Genomic DNA, 19332 nt, shown 5'->3' on the forward strand with positions numbered 1-19332 from the left:
CAAAATAGTTTATTTGGTTTCAAGAAAATGGAAGCAACAAGATGAAATCTCCCTGCTTACATAAAACTCAGAGAAGTAACTCCAAAACATGAAAGAGAGCTCTCCTTGAAGCAGAGGCTATAATAAGGAATCCCAGATGAAAAAAGTAAAGAGGAAGTCTTGGAAATAAGGCAAATCTGTCCCAACTAGCCACCCTCTATGACAGGGAGCTGCCCCAGCAAGCTACTCATTCAGATAATTTGCACTTGGGACACAAGAGAATACACTGCATAAGATAAGTACACCATCTTCAAAGAAATGAAGATCAATCCATATATCCAAAGAGAACAAAGTTAAAGGACCAAACAGGAAAAAAAACCTTTAAATAAGAATACTTTGGAGCCTCAGAGAAATAAAAGCAGGAATCATATCCAAAACTTAAGAAAGGGAGATTTTATTAAAAAGAACAGAAGGTTGTGATAAATGAGCAGTTGTGAAACAAAGCTAACGTACAAATCAGTGAAATGTAAAACAGAACTGAGACATTCTCCCAGAACACAGCACATAAAAATAAATTAAAAGTGCAGAGAAAAAAAGACATTAGCAACAGATCCAAAAACTCCAATATTTAGAATATAAGAGGAAGGTAAAATAGAAGAGAAGCAATATCTGAAGAAATAATGGCTAAGAATGTCCCAGAGTTTAGGACAAGAGTCCTCAGACTGAAAGCACCCACTGAGGGTTAAATGAGATAAATAAAAGAAAACCCACACTTACGACTGTTGGAAAACGCTGAAAACAAAAATAAAGAGAAAACCCTAAAAGTTACTGACAGAAAAGATTAAGAACAGAGATTGATATTAGACCTCTCATCAGTAACCATGCGCACACTAAAACAGTGGGGAAATAACTATGAATCTCTGAGGAAAAATAACTGACTTTAACATTTCCCAGCAAAGCTGTTCTGAAACAGTACCCGTTTACTTGGTAGTCTTCCTCCATTAGACTGTCGGTACCTTGAAGACAGGTGCTCTGTCTTGTGCACTGGCAGTATATTAGTGGCAATCTAGGCAACTTCATGTAAATACTTGACAAGTGTTCACTTCAGAGAAATTCAGAAAACCTTCAGTTACTCTCAGGTTTCTGCATGTCCCCTCTCTCTCCTCTCTACTGCTCAATTTTATCAAAGCATTTCATAAGCCAGTAAGGGGAGAAAAAAACACACAGCATTCATTAAGCTGTCTAAGAATCCAAACTGCAGTTCAGAATTCCACCACATATTAATAACTGGCAATGTATGAATCAAAATAGATGTAATAAATTTAGTCAGAATTAAATTACATATTTTTTAAAGTTGCACATTTATACTCACTGAAGAGAAAGGAACCCTCATTTTACAGACTATTTGATATGTTCTCAAAACATGGATAACTGTTTACTGTTTACTTTTGTAAATACAATAGTACAAAAACAAAGTTCTATTTCTTTTAAAAACCATTACTCACTGGTATAAGGATAAACATACAATGTATGTGTTTCTAGACTAGAATTGAGAATCCAATCTTATTATTACATACATTATGGTCAATTAATTTTCAAAAAAGGTGCTAAGACAATTCAACAGGAAAGACTAGTCTTCTCAACAAATGGTACTGGAAGAACTAGACATCCGCATGCAAAAGAATGGGGAAAACTACCTCCCACCATACAAAAAAATTACCTAAAAATGGATCACAGACCTAAATGTAAAAGCTAAAACTATACAGCTCTTAAAAAAAACTTTATAACCTAGAAATTAGGCAATGGTTTCTTATATATGACACTAAAAAAAAAAAAAATTCAACTACATCAAAATTTAAAATTTCTGTGCTACAAGAATGCGGTCAAGAAAGTGAAAAGACAACTCACAAAATGGAAGAAAATATTCGCAAATTACGTGAAAAAGGACTTGTACCCAGAATATATGAAGAACACTTACAACTGAGTAATAAAAAGACAAACCATTTAAAGCATAGGCAAAGGATGTGCTGATCAGACATTTCTACAAAGATATACAAATGGCCAATAAGCACATGAAAAGATGCTCAACATCATTAGTCACTAGGTAAATACAAATGAGAGCCACAATGAGATACCATTTCACCCTTAGGATGGCTATAATCAAAGACAGAGTCCCAAGATGGCAGCCACCATGAAGATGACTGCATAGATGTCAACGTTACATTTGAAGATCAACAAAAGATAAATTTTCACAGAATACAAGTAGAATCACACAGTTAAAGGAAGAAACAGAATTAAAAAAGAAACAGCTCCAAAATTTAGGAGATGCTTGTGAGGCTACCACACTTGCAGACGACAACTGCTTAATGATATCTCATTAGATTAGTGATGTTTTCATTAGCCATTCTCAAGAAGAAACACAAGAAATGTTAGAAGAAGCAAAGAAAAATTTCCAAAAAGAAACTGATACCTTACAATCCAGAGTGGAATCAATTCAGCAGGTGTTAGCAGATTTGAAAGTTCAGTTATATGCAAAATTGAAGAACAACATAAACCTTGAAGCACGAGAAAGCTAAACATTTTACAATACTTTTAAAATGTTGCTCAACACAGGTTACCATGTGACCGAGCAATCCACTCATAATCGAGAGAAATGAAAACAACTCATCTGCACAAAAACTTGTGCTTGAGTGTTCATAGCAGCATTATTCATAATAGCTAAAATGTGGAAACAATCCAAATGTCCATCAACTGATGAATGGATAAACTAAACATAGTATATCCATACAATGGAATATTATTCATCCATAAAAAGGAATGAAGTATTGAATCATGCTACAACATGGATGAACCTAGAAAACATTATGCTAAGTAGAAGAAGCCAGTCAACAAAAAGACCACGTACTGTATGATCCCATTAATATGAAATGTCCAGAATAGGCAAATCTGTAAGACAAAAAGTAGATTAATGGTTGCCTAGGGCTGGAGGTGGGAAAGGTATAGGGAGTGACTGCTTATGAGTATGAGGTTTCTTCTCGGGGGGCAGGGGAATATTCTGAAATTAGATCGTGGTGATGATTGCACAACCTTGTGAATATAATAAAGACCATCTAACTGAACACGTTAAAAGGGTGAATTGTACGATAAATGGATTATATCACGATAAAGCTGCTAAACATATATATATATATGTGTACACATACACACACACACACACACACATATACATATATACGCAAAACAACACTATTCATCCAAACCTCCTTTACCCAAAAAGGACATAAAACAATCTCTCTTCTGTCTTACCTTTTAAGGGCATCTTTGAGTTCAGGTACAGAACGAATACACTGAACTGTAGCATTCATGTAACAAGTGTTACCAAGGTTTGTCAATCCACATGGTAATTCCATCTGATAAGGAAAAGGATTAAATCATTTTTATAAGATGACACAGCATATATAAATCACTAAACACACTGAAGCAAATACAATTTACCAACTCATACCAATTTATTCCACCTTAACAATGTTTTATTTCCCTAACAAAATATTTTACTTGCATCATGCGGACAATCATCCTGTTTTAATTCCCTTCTTAAAAATAATAAGAAAACAATCGTATCAGTTCTGCCTCCTCTGCAGGTTTATCACTGGAAGAGGGTAACAAAATATATACAGAAACACTTCAAAAAAATGAATGGTACTATATAAATGCTGGGTAGTAAAAATAATAATAATATTTGACAAGTGTGTGTTGGCCAGTTTCTAAACCAACACTGCATTTAAATTAAGGATAAACTGTATATTTTCAACATGGAAGGTTTTAAGAATTTAAATATCCCAGCATTTAAACTATTTAACTTCTTTGAGCCTGTTTTCCCATAAAATAATAGTAAACATTTAAATAGCACTATCTGCCAGACACATATTTATTACAGATATTCACTGACTTTATAATGAATTATTCAATTAAAAAAGGATTTGTTGAGCCCAATTTCAAAGATAAAACTTTTATTTACTGCTAATAACATACATCTTAATATTGATTAAATCTTCAAAACATGTAGATGCTTTCTGAAAGGCATCTTACTAACTGTACTTCTTAAAAGTAGTGATCAAATATATAAAATGTGGTATGTCTTACAGCAGATGCTAACTGTTCTTCTGTCATGTCTTCTACAAAGACAGTTTTAGCTGAGGGTTCCTCAGGAAGAGCATCTGCTGACCCCATCATTAGTAAAGTCATTCCCTGTTTAAAAAAAAAATTAATTTCATGAAAATGCTGAAAAGTTGATCACGTTTATGTCCAATGAAAGAAGCCAGACACAGAAAAACACATGTTGCATGCTTCTATTTGCTAGAAAAGGTAAATCTAGAGAGACACAAAGTAGATTAGTGGTTGCTAGAGCTGAAGGTGGGAATAGGGAGTGTCTTTAAATGGGAACTCATTTCTTTCTGGCGTGATGAAAATATTCCAAAATGAGACTGTGGTGAAGGTTACACAACTCTGTAAATACATTAAAGATCACTGAACTGTTAAAAAAAAAAAAAAAAAAAGTACTAGCGTGGCTGCCTCAGGCCACAGGTCACCTGCTTATCTGAAAAGGAAACTTCTTAGAATGATGGAACTTCTTTATCTTGACTGTGGTAGTGGTTTCATGACTGTATAAAGTTCACCAAATTCATCAAACTCTTAAACTAAAGTAGGTGAATCTTACTCTCTATATACTATACATCAATAAAGTTAACAGAAAAAACACGGTCACAAAGAAAGCTGAGAATGTTTTCAATACTGGAAAGGAGAGAATTCTTCAAATCATCATTAATATTTAGTGGCATCATTTCTCCCCATAGCACACTAAGCACTGATAAGATTCTTTCTATGAAAGTCTATTGTGTAAATGTAACCATTATTTACATTTGAATAGAAATATTTTGAAAGCATTGAAATCTCATTAGAAAACATCAAACCAAACATATAGATTAGTTCAAAATATCTAATTTTATAATTCTACACATTATTAACTTAAGGGAATACTTATATTCAGTACAGATACACCATTCCATACAACAGAAGAACAATGGAGACACTGTCACCCTAAATCTCATAATCCTGAAATGTGAACATCTTATTCAATATCTTTCTGGAAGACACAAACATCTGAGACAAAGACAGAGGGTAAAGAGGTTTAAAAGAAAAAAAAAAGGCCAGAAGGAGAGATTTTTTTTTAAAAAAGGACAATAAAATAAAAATATCTAGACGAAGATTAAAATTAGTAAATTAATAAGGTCACCAAACTCATAGTCTTATGAGTACCTATGCTGAAATCCAACAATCTTCATTCTATCACCTATTATTTTTACTTAAGCTTTCTATAAGATAATAGCAAAGCAGTACTAAGCCATCACTAAAGAATCTTTTTTAAAAGACAACTGTCGGGCTTCCCTGGTGGCGCAGTGGTTAAGAATCCACCTGCCAATGCAGGGGACAAGGATTCGAGCCCTGGTCTGGGAAGATCCCACATGTCCCGGAGCAACCAACACTGTGCGCCACAACTACTGAGCCTGCGCTCTAGAGCCTGTAAGCCACAACTACTGAGCCCGTGTGTCACAACTACTGAAGCCCGTGCGCCTAGAGCCTGTGCTCCACAACAAGAGAAGCCACCGCAGTGAGAAGCCCGCGCACTGCAACGAAGAGTAGCCCCCGCTTGCCACAACTAGAGAAAAGCCCGCATGCAGCAACAAAGACCCAACACAGCCAAAAATAAAATAAATAAAATAAATAAATTTATTAAAAAAAGAAAAGACAACTGTCTCAGGAAAACCGAATACCTGAGGAATATACTAGCAATAGCCAGTTAGAAAATACAATAGAAAAGAAAGAATACCAACAAATATCTAAGAGTAAACATAACAAGAAATATGTAATACTTTAATAAGAAAACTATAAAACTTTACTGAGGGATATTAAAAAACACCTAAAGAAACTGAAGGACACGAAAGATTTCTGGACTAGAAAAATTACTGTAAAGATGTGATTCCAAATTATCATATAAATTTAACTAAATTCCTTTCTGAAACTTTACAAAATGTTTCATTCATGTAGCAAATTCATACCCATGACAACAGCTAAGAAATTTCTGACAAAGAAGAAAGACTAAAACCAACAATACCTTTAAAATTATTAAGAAAATAAATTACAAAATGAAGAATGTTGAGGACAATAATTTAGAAAAAAAATACTTTGAGTTCTCCACCTCATGACATGCCACACCCAAAATGAATTACAAATTGAAGATTTAAACGTAAATAAAATGAAACAAATAATTACAAAACATTTAAGTTAATTTTCTAAAAAATCTTACTGCTTTTGGAAGATTTTCTAAAATTGACATAAAGGATGAAAGGACTCATGTCTCTAGTCTCTAACTACATAAATCTTAAAAACTTGCCCATTAGCACAATCAAAATTTTAAAGGACAAACTTAAAAAAAAAATCACTATATATAGGCACAATAGAAAAACAGGCAATAGAGATAAATAGAAAGCCAACAAAAAAGGCTTAAAATTAAATTAAATATGCTTCCACCTTAAGAAGCTAGCAGAAGTATATATTAAAATCAAGGTAAAAGGAGGAAATGAAGCAAAGAGGGGAAATCAATAAAATAATAAATGAACAAGCAAAAGTTAACTCTTTGGATGACTGGGGAGAAAAAAAAATCAATGAAACTTTACAACCTCTGCCTAGATGATAAAGACAATAAGCAAGAAATCACAATCTGCCAATACGGGGGCTGGGGGAGGGGTGGAACGACAGAACTACAGATTCTAGAATTAAAGGATATCCTGTAAGAGTGTAGTATGACAATCAATCCAACAATTTAAACTAAACAGACCAATTCCTTAAAAGACACTACCAAAACCGGTGTAAAAGAAAATATAACATCTGAATAATCCTACATTTATTAAAGACTCTAGGGGCTTCCCTGGGGGCGCAGTGGTTGAGAATCTGCCTGCCAATGCAGGGGACATGGGTTCAAGCCCTGGTCTGGAAAGATCCCACATGCCGCGGAGCAACTAAGCCTGTGTGCCACGACTACTGAGCCTGCGCGTCTGGAGCCTGTGCTCCGCAACAAGAGAGGCCGCGATAGTGAGAGGCCCTCACACCGCGATGAAGAGTGGCCCCCGCTCGCCGCAACTAGAGAAAGCCCTCACACAGAAACGAAGACCCAACATAGCCTAAATAAATAAATAAATACATTAAAAAAAAAAAGACTCTAAATTCTGAATTAAGTCTTCCCACCAAGAAAGTTCCAAGCCCAGAGAACTTCACTAGATAATTCTATGAGACACTAATGTGTGTGTGTGTGTGTGTGTGTGTGTGTGTGTGTGTGTGTGTATATATATATATATACACACACACTCTTTCATAAAAGAGGAGAGGAATGAATGCTTCATAACTCATTTTATACGGTCAGCATTATACTGATAGCAAAAATCAAACAAAGACAGTTCAAGAAAACTACAAACCATATCTCTCACAAAAAGAGACACAAAAATACTTAACAAAATACTACCAATAGAATCCACATTCTATAAAAAGGAAAATATATAGTGACCAAGTGTTTTACTATTTCGAAAAAGGCAGTGTAGTTCACCACATTGAGATTAAAGGATTTAAAAAGAAAAATCATTTCAATATATATAGAAAAAGTATTTGCCAAAACTCAACTCCCATTCATGATAACTCTCAGCAAACTAGAAATTGAAGAGAACTTTCCTCAACCTGATGAACATCTGTAAAAAACCTGTAAAACATCTGTACAAAAGGGACCAAAATTCTACAATGGGCAAAACTACCCTATATATGGTGTAACTGTAGTCTCAAAAAAGAGGAAAGAGAAGGACAGACAGAAAAAATATCTAAAGAAATAGCTAAAGATTTTCTAAATTTAATAAAAACTATAAACACACAGATCCAAGAGGTTTAAGCAGAATACACATAAAGAAAACCTGACCAAAACAAATAGCTGAAAACCAATAATGAGAAAAATCTCAAAAGCACCCAGGGAAAAAAGGACACATTACATGCAGAGGAACAATGATAAGAATGACAGCAACTGTACAAATCAGAAGACACCTTTCAAGTACTGAAAGAGTGTTAATCTAGAATTTAATACCTATCAAAAATGTTTTTCAAAAATGAAATGAAACCAAGAGCTTTTCAGAAAAACAAAAGCAGAGAAAACGCATAGATAGGCTCTGCAAGAAATGTAAAAAGGAAGTTCTTCAGGCAGAAGAAAATGATATCAGATGGCAATTTGGATCTGGATCCAAAGGAAGAGCACCAAAAATGGTAAATATGGGTTTTCTACGTTTTTTAATCTCTTTAAAGGATAAATGACTATTTAAAGCAAAAGTGGCAATGTAGAAAGTAATAATAATAGCAATGTAGTATGGAGTTTCTAACAGGTAGAAGTAAACTATATGTATGTATGACAACAACAGCACAAAGCAGGTAAATGGAAATACACTGTTTTAATAGTCTTATACTATGCCTGAAATCACTTGTTATAGATACATAATATAAACCCTACAGCAGCAGTTCAAAAACATCAAACATCATCATAGGACCCTTTATACCAACAGTTGGCAAACTTTTCCTATTAAAGGTCATATAATAAATATTTTAGAATTTCTGGGCCACATACCATCTTTGTTGCATATTCTTCGTTGTTTTCAACCCCACCCCTTTAAAAATATAAATATCATTCCTAACTTGCAGGCCTTACAAAAACAGGCTGCAAGCCAGATTTGGCTCAGAGTTCACAGTTTGATGACTCCTGCTTCACGTTCTTAAAAATCGAGAACTTCTGTTATGTAGGTCTTAGCCATCAATATTTACTGTATTAGAAATTAAAACTGAGAAATTTTAATAATATTCATTCAAAAACAATAAACCCACTTAATGTTAAGATAATTAACATTTTTATGAAAGATAATTATATTCTCAAAACAAAACTAGTGAAGACTGATATTGTTTTACATTTTTTCAAACGTCTTTAATGTTTGGCTTAAGAGAAAACAGTGGATTTTCATATTTGTTTCTGTATTCAATCTGCTGCAGTATCACATGTCCCACAACCTCTGAAAAATTACTGTACATACATAATCAACAATAGAAAAGGCAAATAAAATCTTAATGTCAACATGAAAATATGTTTTTTAAATATGAAAACAGTTTTGATCTCAAGGATCCCTTGAAAGAGTCCTGGGTACTGCCTGGAGTTCCCAGGATACACTCAGAGAATTGCTAACCTAGAGAAATCATTAAAACTCTGGGGATGGAGGGGAGAATGGAAAATGACTGTTAATGAACACAGGGTTTCTTTTTGGATAATGATATGTTTTAAAACTAGACAGTGTTGATGGTTGCACAACTCTATGAATATAGCAGAACACACTGAAATGAACATTTTAAAGTGCTGAATTTCATAGTCAGTGAATTTTCTCAGAAAACTTATTATAAAAGCATAAATAACAAAACAGAGATAAAGCAAAGGCAGAGATAAACACAAAATTAAAAATAATAGAAAAGAAGGCAGCAGAAGAAAAAATGAGACAGAAAACAAATAGCAAGATGGTAAATTAAACCCAAACATGTGGATAATAACATTGAACATAAGTGGTCTAAAGGTTCCAATTACAAAGTAGAGATTGGAAGACTGGATAAAAAAGCAAGACCCAAGTATATGCTAACCTAAAAAAATCCATTTTAAACATAAAGACACAGATGGATTAAAAGCAAAAGGATGGGAAAATACATGAAATGCAAACAATAATTAAAAGAAATACGGTGTAGCTTTATTAAAATCAAAGTAAAACTGAGAGCAAAGAATATTACCAGGGATAAAGAGGAATAGTTCATTGTGAAGAGAGGTCAATTCATCAAGATTTAACGATCCTATATATGCATGCACCTAATAACAGAACTTAAAAATACACAAAACAAAACTGATACAACTGAAAGGAGATATAATCAAATCCACAATAATAGTTGGAGATTATGACACACTTGATAAAAGAAGTAGACAGGGCTTCCCTGGTGGCGCAGTGGTTAAGAATCCACCTGCCAATGCAGGGGACACAGGTTCGAGCCCTGGTCCCGGAAGATTCCACATGCCGTGGAGCAACTAAGCCTGTGCACCACAACTACTGAAGCCTGAGCACCTAGAGCCTGTGTTCCGCAACAAGAGAAGCCACCACAATGAGAAGCCCGCGCACCGCAACAAAGAGTAGCCTCCGCTCACCACAACTAGAGAAAGCCCGCGCCCAGCAACGAAGACCGAACGCAGCCAAAAATAAATAAGTAAAATAATTCAAAAAAAAAAAGGTAATGGGTTTGCTATTGCTACTTTTAAATGAATAATATGTCTAATTTCTAATACAATAAATATCGACGTAACCCATATATATGAAATTCTTTGGGGTTTAAAAATAATTTTTGAGAGTGTAAAGAGGTCACAAAGACCAAGAAATCTGAGAACTGCACATGCCAAAAATGCAAGGTTTAATAGTTAAAAATCAATGAGACTAGCCAGATTACCAGAATAAAAGAAAAATCATATGATCCTTTTAATAAGAAGCAGAAAAGCACTTAAAATTCAACAGCCATTCATAACTTAAAAGGTCTTAGTGAACTAGGAAATGACAAAAGATGTCCACTCCCACCACTTTCTATTCAACACTGTATTAGAAGTCCTAGCCAGTAAAGTAAGGCAAAAAAAGAAATAGCAGCCATAAAGACTGGAAAGGGAAAAGTAAAACTGCCTCTATTTGCAGAGAGCATGCTTACGTACATAGAAAACCCAATGGATTCTACAAAAAAACTACTGGAACTAGAAAGTGAATTTGGCAAGGTCACAGGTTAAAAATAAACTGTATTTTTATAATCTAGCCATGAACACTGGAAAACAAAATTTTTTTAAAGTATCATTAAATAGCCAAGAAATGTTAAGTTCCAGAATCTAACAAAAACCGTGCAAGCTCTCTATACTGAAAAATTATAAAACTGAGCTAAGAGAAATGGAGAAGTACACCTTATTTAAGGATTTCAGTACTCAATACCTTTAAGATGTTCATTCTCCCCAAACTGAACTACAGATTCAATGCAACCTAAACAAAATTCCAAGAGTCCATTTGTAGGAGTTGACTAATTCTAAAATTATAAGGAAATGCAAAGGAGCTAAAATATTCCTGAGGAAACAGAAAAAGCTGGAGAACTTACATTATCTTATTTCAAGACTTATTATAAAGCTTTAGTAATCAAGACCATGTGGTACTAGTATAACGTTAATCAAATATATCAATGAAACAAGAGTCCAAAAATAGACCAACAACTGATTTTCAAGAAAGACTCTGACATAAATCAATGAGAAAAGGAAAATATTTTCAACAGATGGTGCTGGAACAACTGGATATACAGATAGAAAAAAAGGCATTTGGAATACATTTTGTGTAATAATTAGGGAACTGCATTATAACTAGTGTTCTTAAGATAATACTTACATTTTTTATTTTGATGTTTCCCCAATCATCATCCTGTTTTAAAGACAAATAATAAACATTTAACCACCCCCATATAATCCAAACATAATCTAAAAATCAACTAATTTTAGATTTCTACTTCAAAATAGAAATTGTCTATATGCAGATTTTACTTAAAATTACTGTAATCAAAAGTATTTTTTAAAAAACAAAAAACAAATGTAGTCCTAAAACTAGTAAGTCTAACAATTGTTCAAACTACGTAAGATACAATCTAAAAGACAGTAAACTTGGCAGCACCAATAGTACTGAAACACTTGACTGATGACAAATGACAGATGCTAATTTTTTGCATATTTGGAACCAGCAGAGCTAATAACTAGCATACGTTTGACAAGAATAAAGAATAACTTCAGAAATGAAATAAGGTCTACATAATTAGGGTGATTATATAATTAATCACCCAAATCAAGACTCTTGAGAATGAAAGTGCTATTAAAAATTATACCAGGAGAGTAAACAAGACTACCCAAGGCAAACTAACCCTTAATAGTATTTGCTGCATCCACAAATGTTTCTTAAGTCCTACATTTCACATCTATGAATCAATTAACAAATACTTTGACTTCAGTATGTTCAATTTAAATCAAGTTTTTTTTGAAATGCCATGATTGGTCCACAGATATTTTGGCAGCTGAAAGCCCTTCCCTTCAGAGGACAGTCAGTTCCATATCACTCCTTCCTTTTTACCGAAAGTACCAGGCACTTAATACACCTCCCTTTGGTGGTGCCACTATTTCTTTTTGGGCATCCTGCTTCAAAGTAGAACACTAAGTTTCTAAATGCCCTTCTCAGTTTAAGGGCTATTACTGCTAATCATAAGGAATGACAACTATAAATGTCTCCTCAAATAATGCCTCCTCCTACGTATCCAAGGTCACACAAAGCTGGGAAATGAACCCAGATCTGCTTGACTTGTAAATCACATGTTCTTTTGGTGCCTTACTATATGTTACTTAAGCCTCTCTGATGCTCAGTAAAATATGTAAAATACATTTACTTTCCTCATTTTTAATATACATACAGTTGAAAATTAAAGAAAACAAAAGCCTGGCACAGAATAAGTATTCAGTTAAGTGGTAGCTATTAGTCATAGCTTCATTTAATTAACATTTTTCTGTAATTCTCCACAGTATACCACCAGTACACAGCTCAGCACAAACTACATTACCAAGTTCACTAATGACCAAAAGCTCATACTGCAACTTGAGGGGAAACAATGTTTCTTCACCAAAATCTGTTTTACGGCCCAGCTAACAGGGGTAGCCAATCCTTATCTCTAAAGTTAATTAGAGCTCTTTAGCATTTCACATCTAACTCTTGAAGAAAGTGTATTTTAAAAAACTATACTTATATAGTATTACAAACAATAATAAAGAAAATACCTTCACATCTTTGCTGTGGCCCTTCATCAATGATACTGGTAAGTTTAGACTCTTAACTGTAATCAATGTGATCATTCCAAGGGAACTAAAGGAAAACTTAAACTCCCTCTTTTTTTAAACAAAAATTTCTTTCCTCCCATCTCCAGCAGGTGTTAGACAGTGATTACTTCTAAGAGAAAGGGGCTCTTTTTAATGGTAGGATGCAAGAAAGGCCAAAGGAAAAATTAACAGTTTTCCAGTATTCCAGAACCAGGGCCTTAGTAAATTTGGTACATTCGCATGTATATACAAAAACATTGTGTAGTAGCCTTTAAAAAATAAATTTACCATACTGTTCCATATTTTTAACAGAGATAAAATTTCTAACCCCATAACTGAAAATTACTAAGGAAATACAAATAGACTTTTTTAGTCTATACAAAATGAAATACTTTTAACACACCTTCATAAGAAAAAAATGCAAACACAGATAAATGGAAAGTGCCCCAGTCCCCTGACCCCCAGAGATAATCATTGATAAAATGCATTTTAAAATAAAAATTTTAATGATGCTTTATAATACAGTGTTTTGAAATGGCTACAATGTTCCTTCATTAAACTAACATGAATAAGAGTTTTAATACCATAGACTATATACTCTCACCAAATAAAAAATACCTTAAATGCTACATTTTCTGGTGCCAGTTATTTTCACTAGTACATAATGAAAATCTGGACTAAATTTTACCTTCAATGTTCCTCCTTTCACCATAACCTTCTGTCTGGCCGGCTGGACTCCAGTCAGTGCAAAAAGCTGAGCCTTGAACACCATCGGAGGTTCATCAGTATTCAATTCTACACCTTCAAATTTCTCCTTTCCCCATTTCACAGTAACTGCAAACAAACCATAATTTTTTTTTTAATTTACAAAACAAGACTTAAGATTTAGAAGATCCTTAGGGAACTATTAGGCTAGTTCTTGAAAGCCAAACTATGTCATTAATCTTTTTACACACCTAATGCCTACCAAATCAGGAGTGAAGTGAATGCAATAGATCTTGGATAAAATTTAACTGGATCTAATCCACCTTCTCATTTGATAAATAAGGAAACTGAGACTTAAAAGAAGCTGATTGATTAATGTCACAAAACCAGTCAGTAAATATTCAGGGCTTCTGAATCCTACTCCAATAATATCTGCAAAATATGACCACACTGAAATACTTCCCAGGATAAAGTTCAGACTTCAGAATGTGTTTATTTAAACAACCATTAAAATCAGTTGAATATTACATACTGCTGAAATAGAGAGGGGAAACTTGAAAGGCTAGAATATTTTGAGAAGAAAAAATATTCTTGGGAAAATAAAGCACACTGACAACAGGTTAAGGAATATAGATCTGGATTATAGGAAGAAAGGTGTGGAAGAACTGAAAGGTCTGCCTCCTGAGCAAGAGGTGCTCAAATATTAAGAAGAATCCAAAAATATAGCTAAATCATTAAAAATTATAGAAATCCTACTTCACAGCCATTCAGATGGCTACAACAACAACAACAAAACCACAGAAAATAACAAGTGTTGGCAGGGACATGGGGAAATTGGAACCCTTGTGCATTGCTCTAGGAATATAAAAATGGTACCACCACTGTGACAGAAAGTATGGTGGTTCCTCAAAAATCAGGCACAGAATTACTACTATGTGATCCAGCAATTCCATTTCTATGTATATACCCAAAAGTATGGCAACCAGGGAATCAAACTGATATTTGTATACCCATGTTCCTAGCAGCATTATTTCACAATAGCCTAGAAATGGGAGCAACCCAAGTGCCCATCAACAGTGGTATATACATACAATGGACATTAATCAGCCTTAAAAAAAATAATGAAATTCTGACACATTCTACCACATGGATGAACCTTGGAGACATTATGCTAAGTGACACAAGCCAGTCACAAAAGGACAAATACTGTATGATTCTACTTATGTGAGGTACCTAGAGTGGTCAAATTCCTAGAGACAGAAAGAAGAATGGGGGTTGCCAGGAGGCTGGGGGAAATGGCAATAGGGGTACAGAGTTTCAGTTTAGGAACGGGAAGAATTTCCAGAGGTGGGTGGTGATGACGGCTGCACAGCGATGGGAACGCACTCAATGTTAAAAACTGCACACTTAAAAATGTTTAAAACTGCACTTTATGTTACATATATTTTACCACAATAAAAAAATTTCAATCAATCTCATAAAATAGCTAACTTTTGAAATATGTTAACATAAATAAACTAGGGAATTCCCTGGCGGTCCAGTGGTTAGGACTCCATGCTTTCACTGCCCAGGGCCTGGTTTCAATCCCTGGTCAGGGAACTAAGATCCCACAAGCCGTACAGCACAGCCAAAAATAAATAAATAAATAAATAAACTAACTCACTCAAAGATGTACATAGTTTTTTCCACTGAAAACTTTATACCTACTCAAAATGAGACTCCCATAATTAATAGTTGTCTAATTTCTGATTACTAAAACCAGAATATAAAAAAGTGACCCTGACTCCAAATCCCTATTCTTTCACTAGTTCAATTAACGTGTTAGCGTTCATTCAATGATAAGCCCAGTTACAAGGATTAGGGAGACTCTCTGTGAACTTACAGTTTAATAAAGGAGAGAGGAAAAAAGGTTAAAATAATTAACAATACAATATAAATATTACAAATGCTAGAGGAGCACAGTGGAATGCTTCATGAGGGAGGAAGGATTCTCCGGAGAAAGTGTTAACTGTGAGTTACCACTATCAACTTTGAGTCTCAAAGAAAAAATTAGGTGTTAGCCAGAGAATAAGAATAAAAGCATTCCTGGAAAAGACACTCAAAAGCATAAAGCAGCATGGTGTCCTCTGAGATACAAGTAATTCCCAGAGTGAAGGGGAAGCAGCTGAAAAAGGAGAAACTGACCAAAGATCAAGTCAGGGAAGATAACATAAGTCACGTTAAAACATACAGGCTCTAGGTTGTACAAAATGTGCAACCCCTGAAAGGTTTTCATAAAGGCCACTTTGGTCTGGTTTGAACATTAGAACACTCTAGCAGCAGCAGAGAAAATATTGGTTTGAAGGGGGAACGACTACAATCATTGAGACAAACCAGAAACATGTAACAATAGTACAAACAAAAGAGAGAGGACTAAATCAAAACAGTATTAGAAATAATGAAGACGAAATCTGTAATTTATTTAGCTGTGTCGCCATGGGCAAGTTAAACTTTTTGCTTACCCATAAACCAGGGGTTCCCAACCCCGGGGCCACGGACCATACCAGACCATGGTCTGTTAGGAACTGGGCCACACAGCAGGAGGTGAGCAGCGGGGCGAGGGAGAGAAGCTTCATCTGTATTTACAGCTGCTCCCCATCGCTTGCGTTAACGCCTGAGCTCCGCCTTCTGTCAGATCATTGGCAGCATTAGATTCTCATAGGAGCACGAACCCTACAGTGAACTGCGCATGCGAGGGATCTAGGTTGCTTGCTCCGTATGAGAATCTAATGCCTGATGATCTGAGGTGGAGCTGAGGTAGTGATGCTAGTGCTAGGGAGTGGCTGCAAATACAGATTATCATTAGCAGACAGATCTGACTGCACAGAGACCATAATAAATCAATTGCTTGCAGACTCATATCAAAACCCTATCAGTGAGTGGGAAGTGAAAACAAGCTCAGGGCTCCCGTTGATTCTGCATTATGGTGAGTTGTATAATTATTTCATTATATATTACAATGTAGTAATAATAGAAATAAACTGCACAATAAATGTAATGTGCTTGTATCATCCCGAAACCATTCCCCCCCGACCCCTCCCCGGGACTGTGGAAAAACTCTCTTCCACGAAACTGGTCTCTGGTGCCAAAAAGGTTGAGGACCGCTGCCATAAAGGAGAATTATACTAGTACCACGGGACTATGTTGAAAATTAAAACAAAGCAACATGTATAAAAAACATTAGCTTTGTACCAGACAAAAAAGTGTTCGCTAATTTTTACAGCACTTGTTCTTAACCACGTAAATGACTGGATGTTTAATTTTCTATCAAAACTTATGACAGTACTTAAGATGTTCTTGTTTTAATATAGGGCTTTTTGCAGAATCTGAAAATACAGATTCTCAATATGGAGATGTCAAAGGAAGAAACCTTAGAAATCTACTTCAATTCCCTCATTTTGGAAATGAGGAAAAGATCTGATTAAATATTTAAGATGGAACTCAATTTCTAAGATAGAAAATCTGGTGAGTACAGGCATTTTTTGAGGGGAACAAACTACCTGTGTGTTTAAGTATTAGCATACACAGATTATTTACCACCATTACTTAATGCCCCTTAAATTCTATATTGCATAAATAGAATATTTCAAGTACCATTCTACTGTTCCATTGTTGTGGCCTTAGAAAAAGAGGTTGAGCAATCATTATTAAAGAATTTGGGGACACACAGTTTTGAGGGCATTAGCCTGCTGTGGCCCCCTTTACCTGGCAAAGCAATAAAGCTATTCTTTTATACTTTACCCAGAAAAAAAAAATCATTATTAAAGCATTCAAGATTCTAGAACATCAAGAATCCATGTCGAGTTTAAACATTATTCTTTGGTTTGATGTCATTCTTTGAAAACGCTGAATCTCCAATAAAGGAATTATGATAGAGTGTCAAGGATGGCCAATGAATCACACATCCATAGCCAACTGGAGCCACCACATACACTTTAGGGGCCATTTTGAATTACACTAGGAGACAGCAAGGTCCATTAACTCAGTAAAAACATGATCCTTGGCCAACACCTTGGACTGCCATCACGCAAAAAAAACCCTGTCAAACGCCAATCAAAAGGAAATGATACCCGCGGACATCTGTATTCCTTTACCTCTCAAAGCTAACACTGTGCTTCGGACACAGAAACACAAAACAGTGTTTGATGAAATGAAAACGAAGCAAAAAGCTCGCAATCTGCCTCAGGATAAAACTGAAATTGGTACAAACGGGGTGGTGGCAGCAAGGGGTAAGCGAAGGGAGGCTATGGAGGGAAACCCCCAGAACGAGGAAGGAAGGCTTAACCTCACATCCCTGGTCCCTCCATCACTCCCTTACCGAGGCTTCCCCTCCTGGCCGCTCCCTTCCACGGCTACCACTGAAGAGGCCCAGGAAATGCCACTGCACCTCCAGCCTGGTCCCTGCTGCCCCAGGACACAACCTCACCCTACCCCGCACGTGAGAACAGAGACAGAACTATTCTGCAGAGTCACCACTCGGAGGGGCGGACGCTCGCTGCTTCCCCACCTCCCCTCCGGCTCCCACCCCACCCACGCGGCGGCCCAGGAGGGGCACGGCTCCCTCGCGTTGCAGGGCCCGGAACTCGCAGGGAGAGAGAAAGGGGCGAGGGTCCCCTCCACGCCGCGGAATCCCCGCCCCGTGCTCAGCGGGGCGCCCGCCCTGCAGGCCAGGCCTACACAGAGGCCTAGCCCCGGGCGGGCCTGCGGGGCACGAGACGAGGAGGGCGCTCACCGGAGTAGAGCGGCATGGCGGGGCGCGCTAGGAGGCGGCGGCGGCGGCGCAGGAAGGCTGGGCCTGGCAAGGGCGGCGAAAGGAAAGGGCCGCGAAGAAGCTGTGGCGGCGGCCGAGGCGGAGGCGCGGTGGTGGCGGCAGACACGGTGCGACGAGAGCCTCATTCAAACCGGCCACTGGCGATGACGCAGTAACACGCCGTCCGCCAGCCGAGCCACGGGGCGACTGCGGGGAGGAGGCAAGGCGGGGCCTGCGGGTGGAGAGACAAGGGAGGTGGGAGCGGCCGGGAGAGGCGGGGCGCCCGGGGCCCCTGCGCCTCACAGGTGCGCGCCTGCGCACTGCACACCGCCTGCGCCCACCGGCTCCCAGCGCCGCCCCGCCCCGCCCGGCTGCAGACACTGTGGGAACCTAGTGTCCCAGCGGCAGCCTCCTAGGAGGTCGTTCACCCCTGTTTCCAAAGGGTGGGGCAGTACGAGCTGGGGCTTTTTTCCCTCTGCTAATGTAGGCTGGAGAAGAACCTTGCTCCGCCCCTCAACTTGGTCTACTTATTAATGAAAATGTCTAGCCCTCCCATTCAGGATTTTGCAACAAAAATAAACATCAAAATGATCTGAATATTTCAGAGATAGGTCTGTCTTGGTTGTAATGTATTACTGCTGTTTCTAACACCTGTTCGGACCCTAGGTTGGCTCTAGTAAAGGAGTAGATACAGCGCCCTTGCCTGCCCCGTGGAAGTTACGTGCAGCCCTCCACTTAATTGTCTTGGACCTGTTTCCTCAGCCTGGTAAATGAGGAAGCTAGACTGGAAGGTTTCTGAGGCCTTTTTCAAACTCTAAATTGTCACGGC

At 36.9% G+C, this 19332-nt stretch overlaps 1 protein-coding gene and 1 pseudogene across 2 annotated transcripts in view; one reads left to right on the plus strand and one right to left on the minus strand.

Annotated features, from left to right (window-relative positions):
* USP14 (ubiquitin specific peptidase 14) overlaps positions 1-18827 on the minus strand; it is a 45882-nt gene extending 27055 nt beyond the window's left edge. Inside the window, exons 1-5 of one of the 2 annotated variants that reach the window (XM_036823216.1) lie at positions 18486-18827; positions 13698-13843; positions 11547-11579; positions 4123-4227; positions 3286-3389 (exon numbers count right to left, since the gene is read on the minus strand). In XM_036823216.1, the coding sequence (XP_036679111.1) occupies positions 3286-3389; positions 4123-4227; positions 11547-11579; positions 13698-13843; positions 18486-18501 (404 nt within the window). In that variant the 5' untranslated portion in view covers positions 18502-18827. The remainder of the gene's footprint in view (positions 1-3285; positions 3390-4122; positions 4228-11546; positions 11580-13697; positions 13844-18485) is intronic. The other variant, XM_036823217.1, reaches the window with a different exon arrangement.
* LOC118879937 lies at positions 2159-2670 on the plus strand (annotated as a pseudogene).
* Positions 18828-19332: the final 505 nt, after the last annotated feature.

The sequence above is a fragment of the Balaenoptera musculus genome, chromosome 14, assembly GCF_009873245.2.
Source record: "Balaenoptera musculus isolate JJ_BM4_2016_0621 chromosome 14, mBalMus1.pri.v3, whole genome shotgun sequence".
NCBI classification, from domain to species: Eukaryota; Metazoa; Chordata; class Mammalia; order Artiodactyla; family Balaenopteridae; genus Balaenoptera; species Balaenoptera musculus.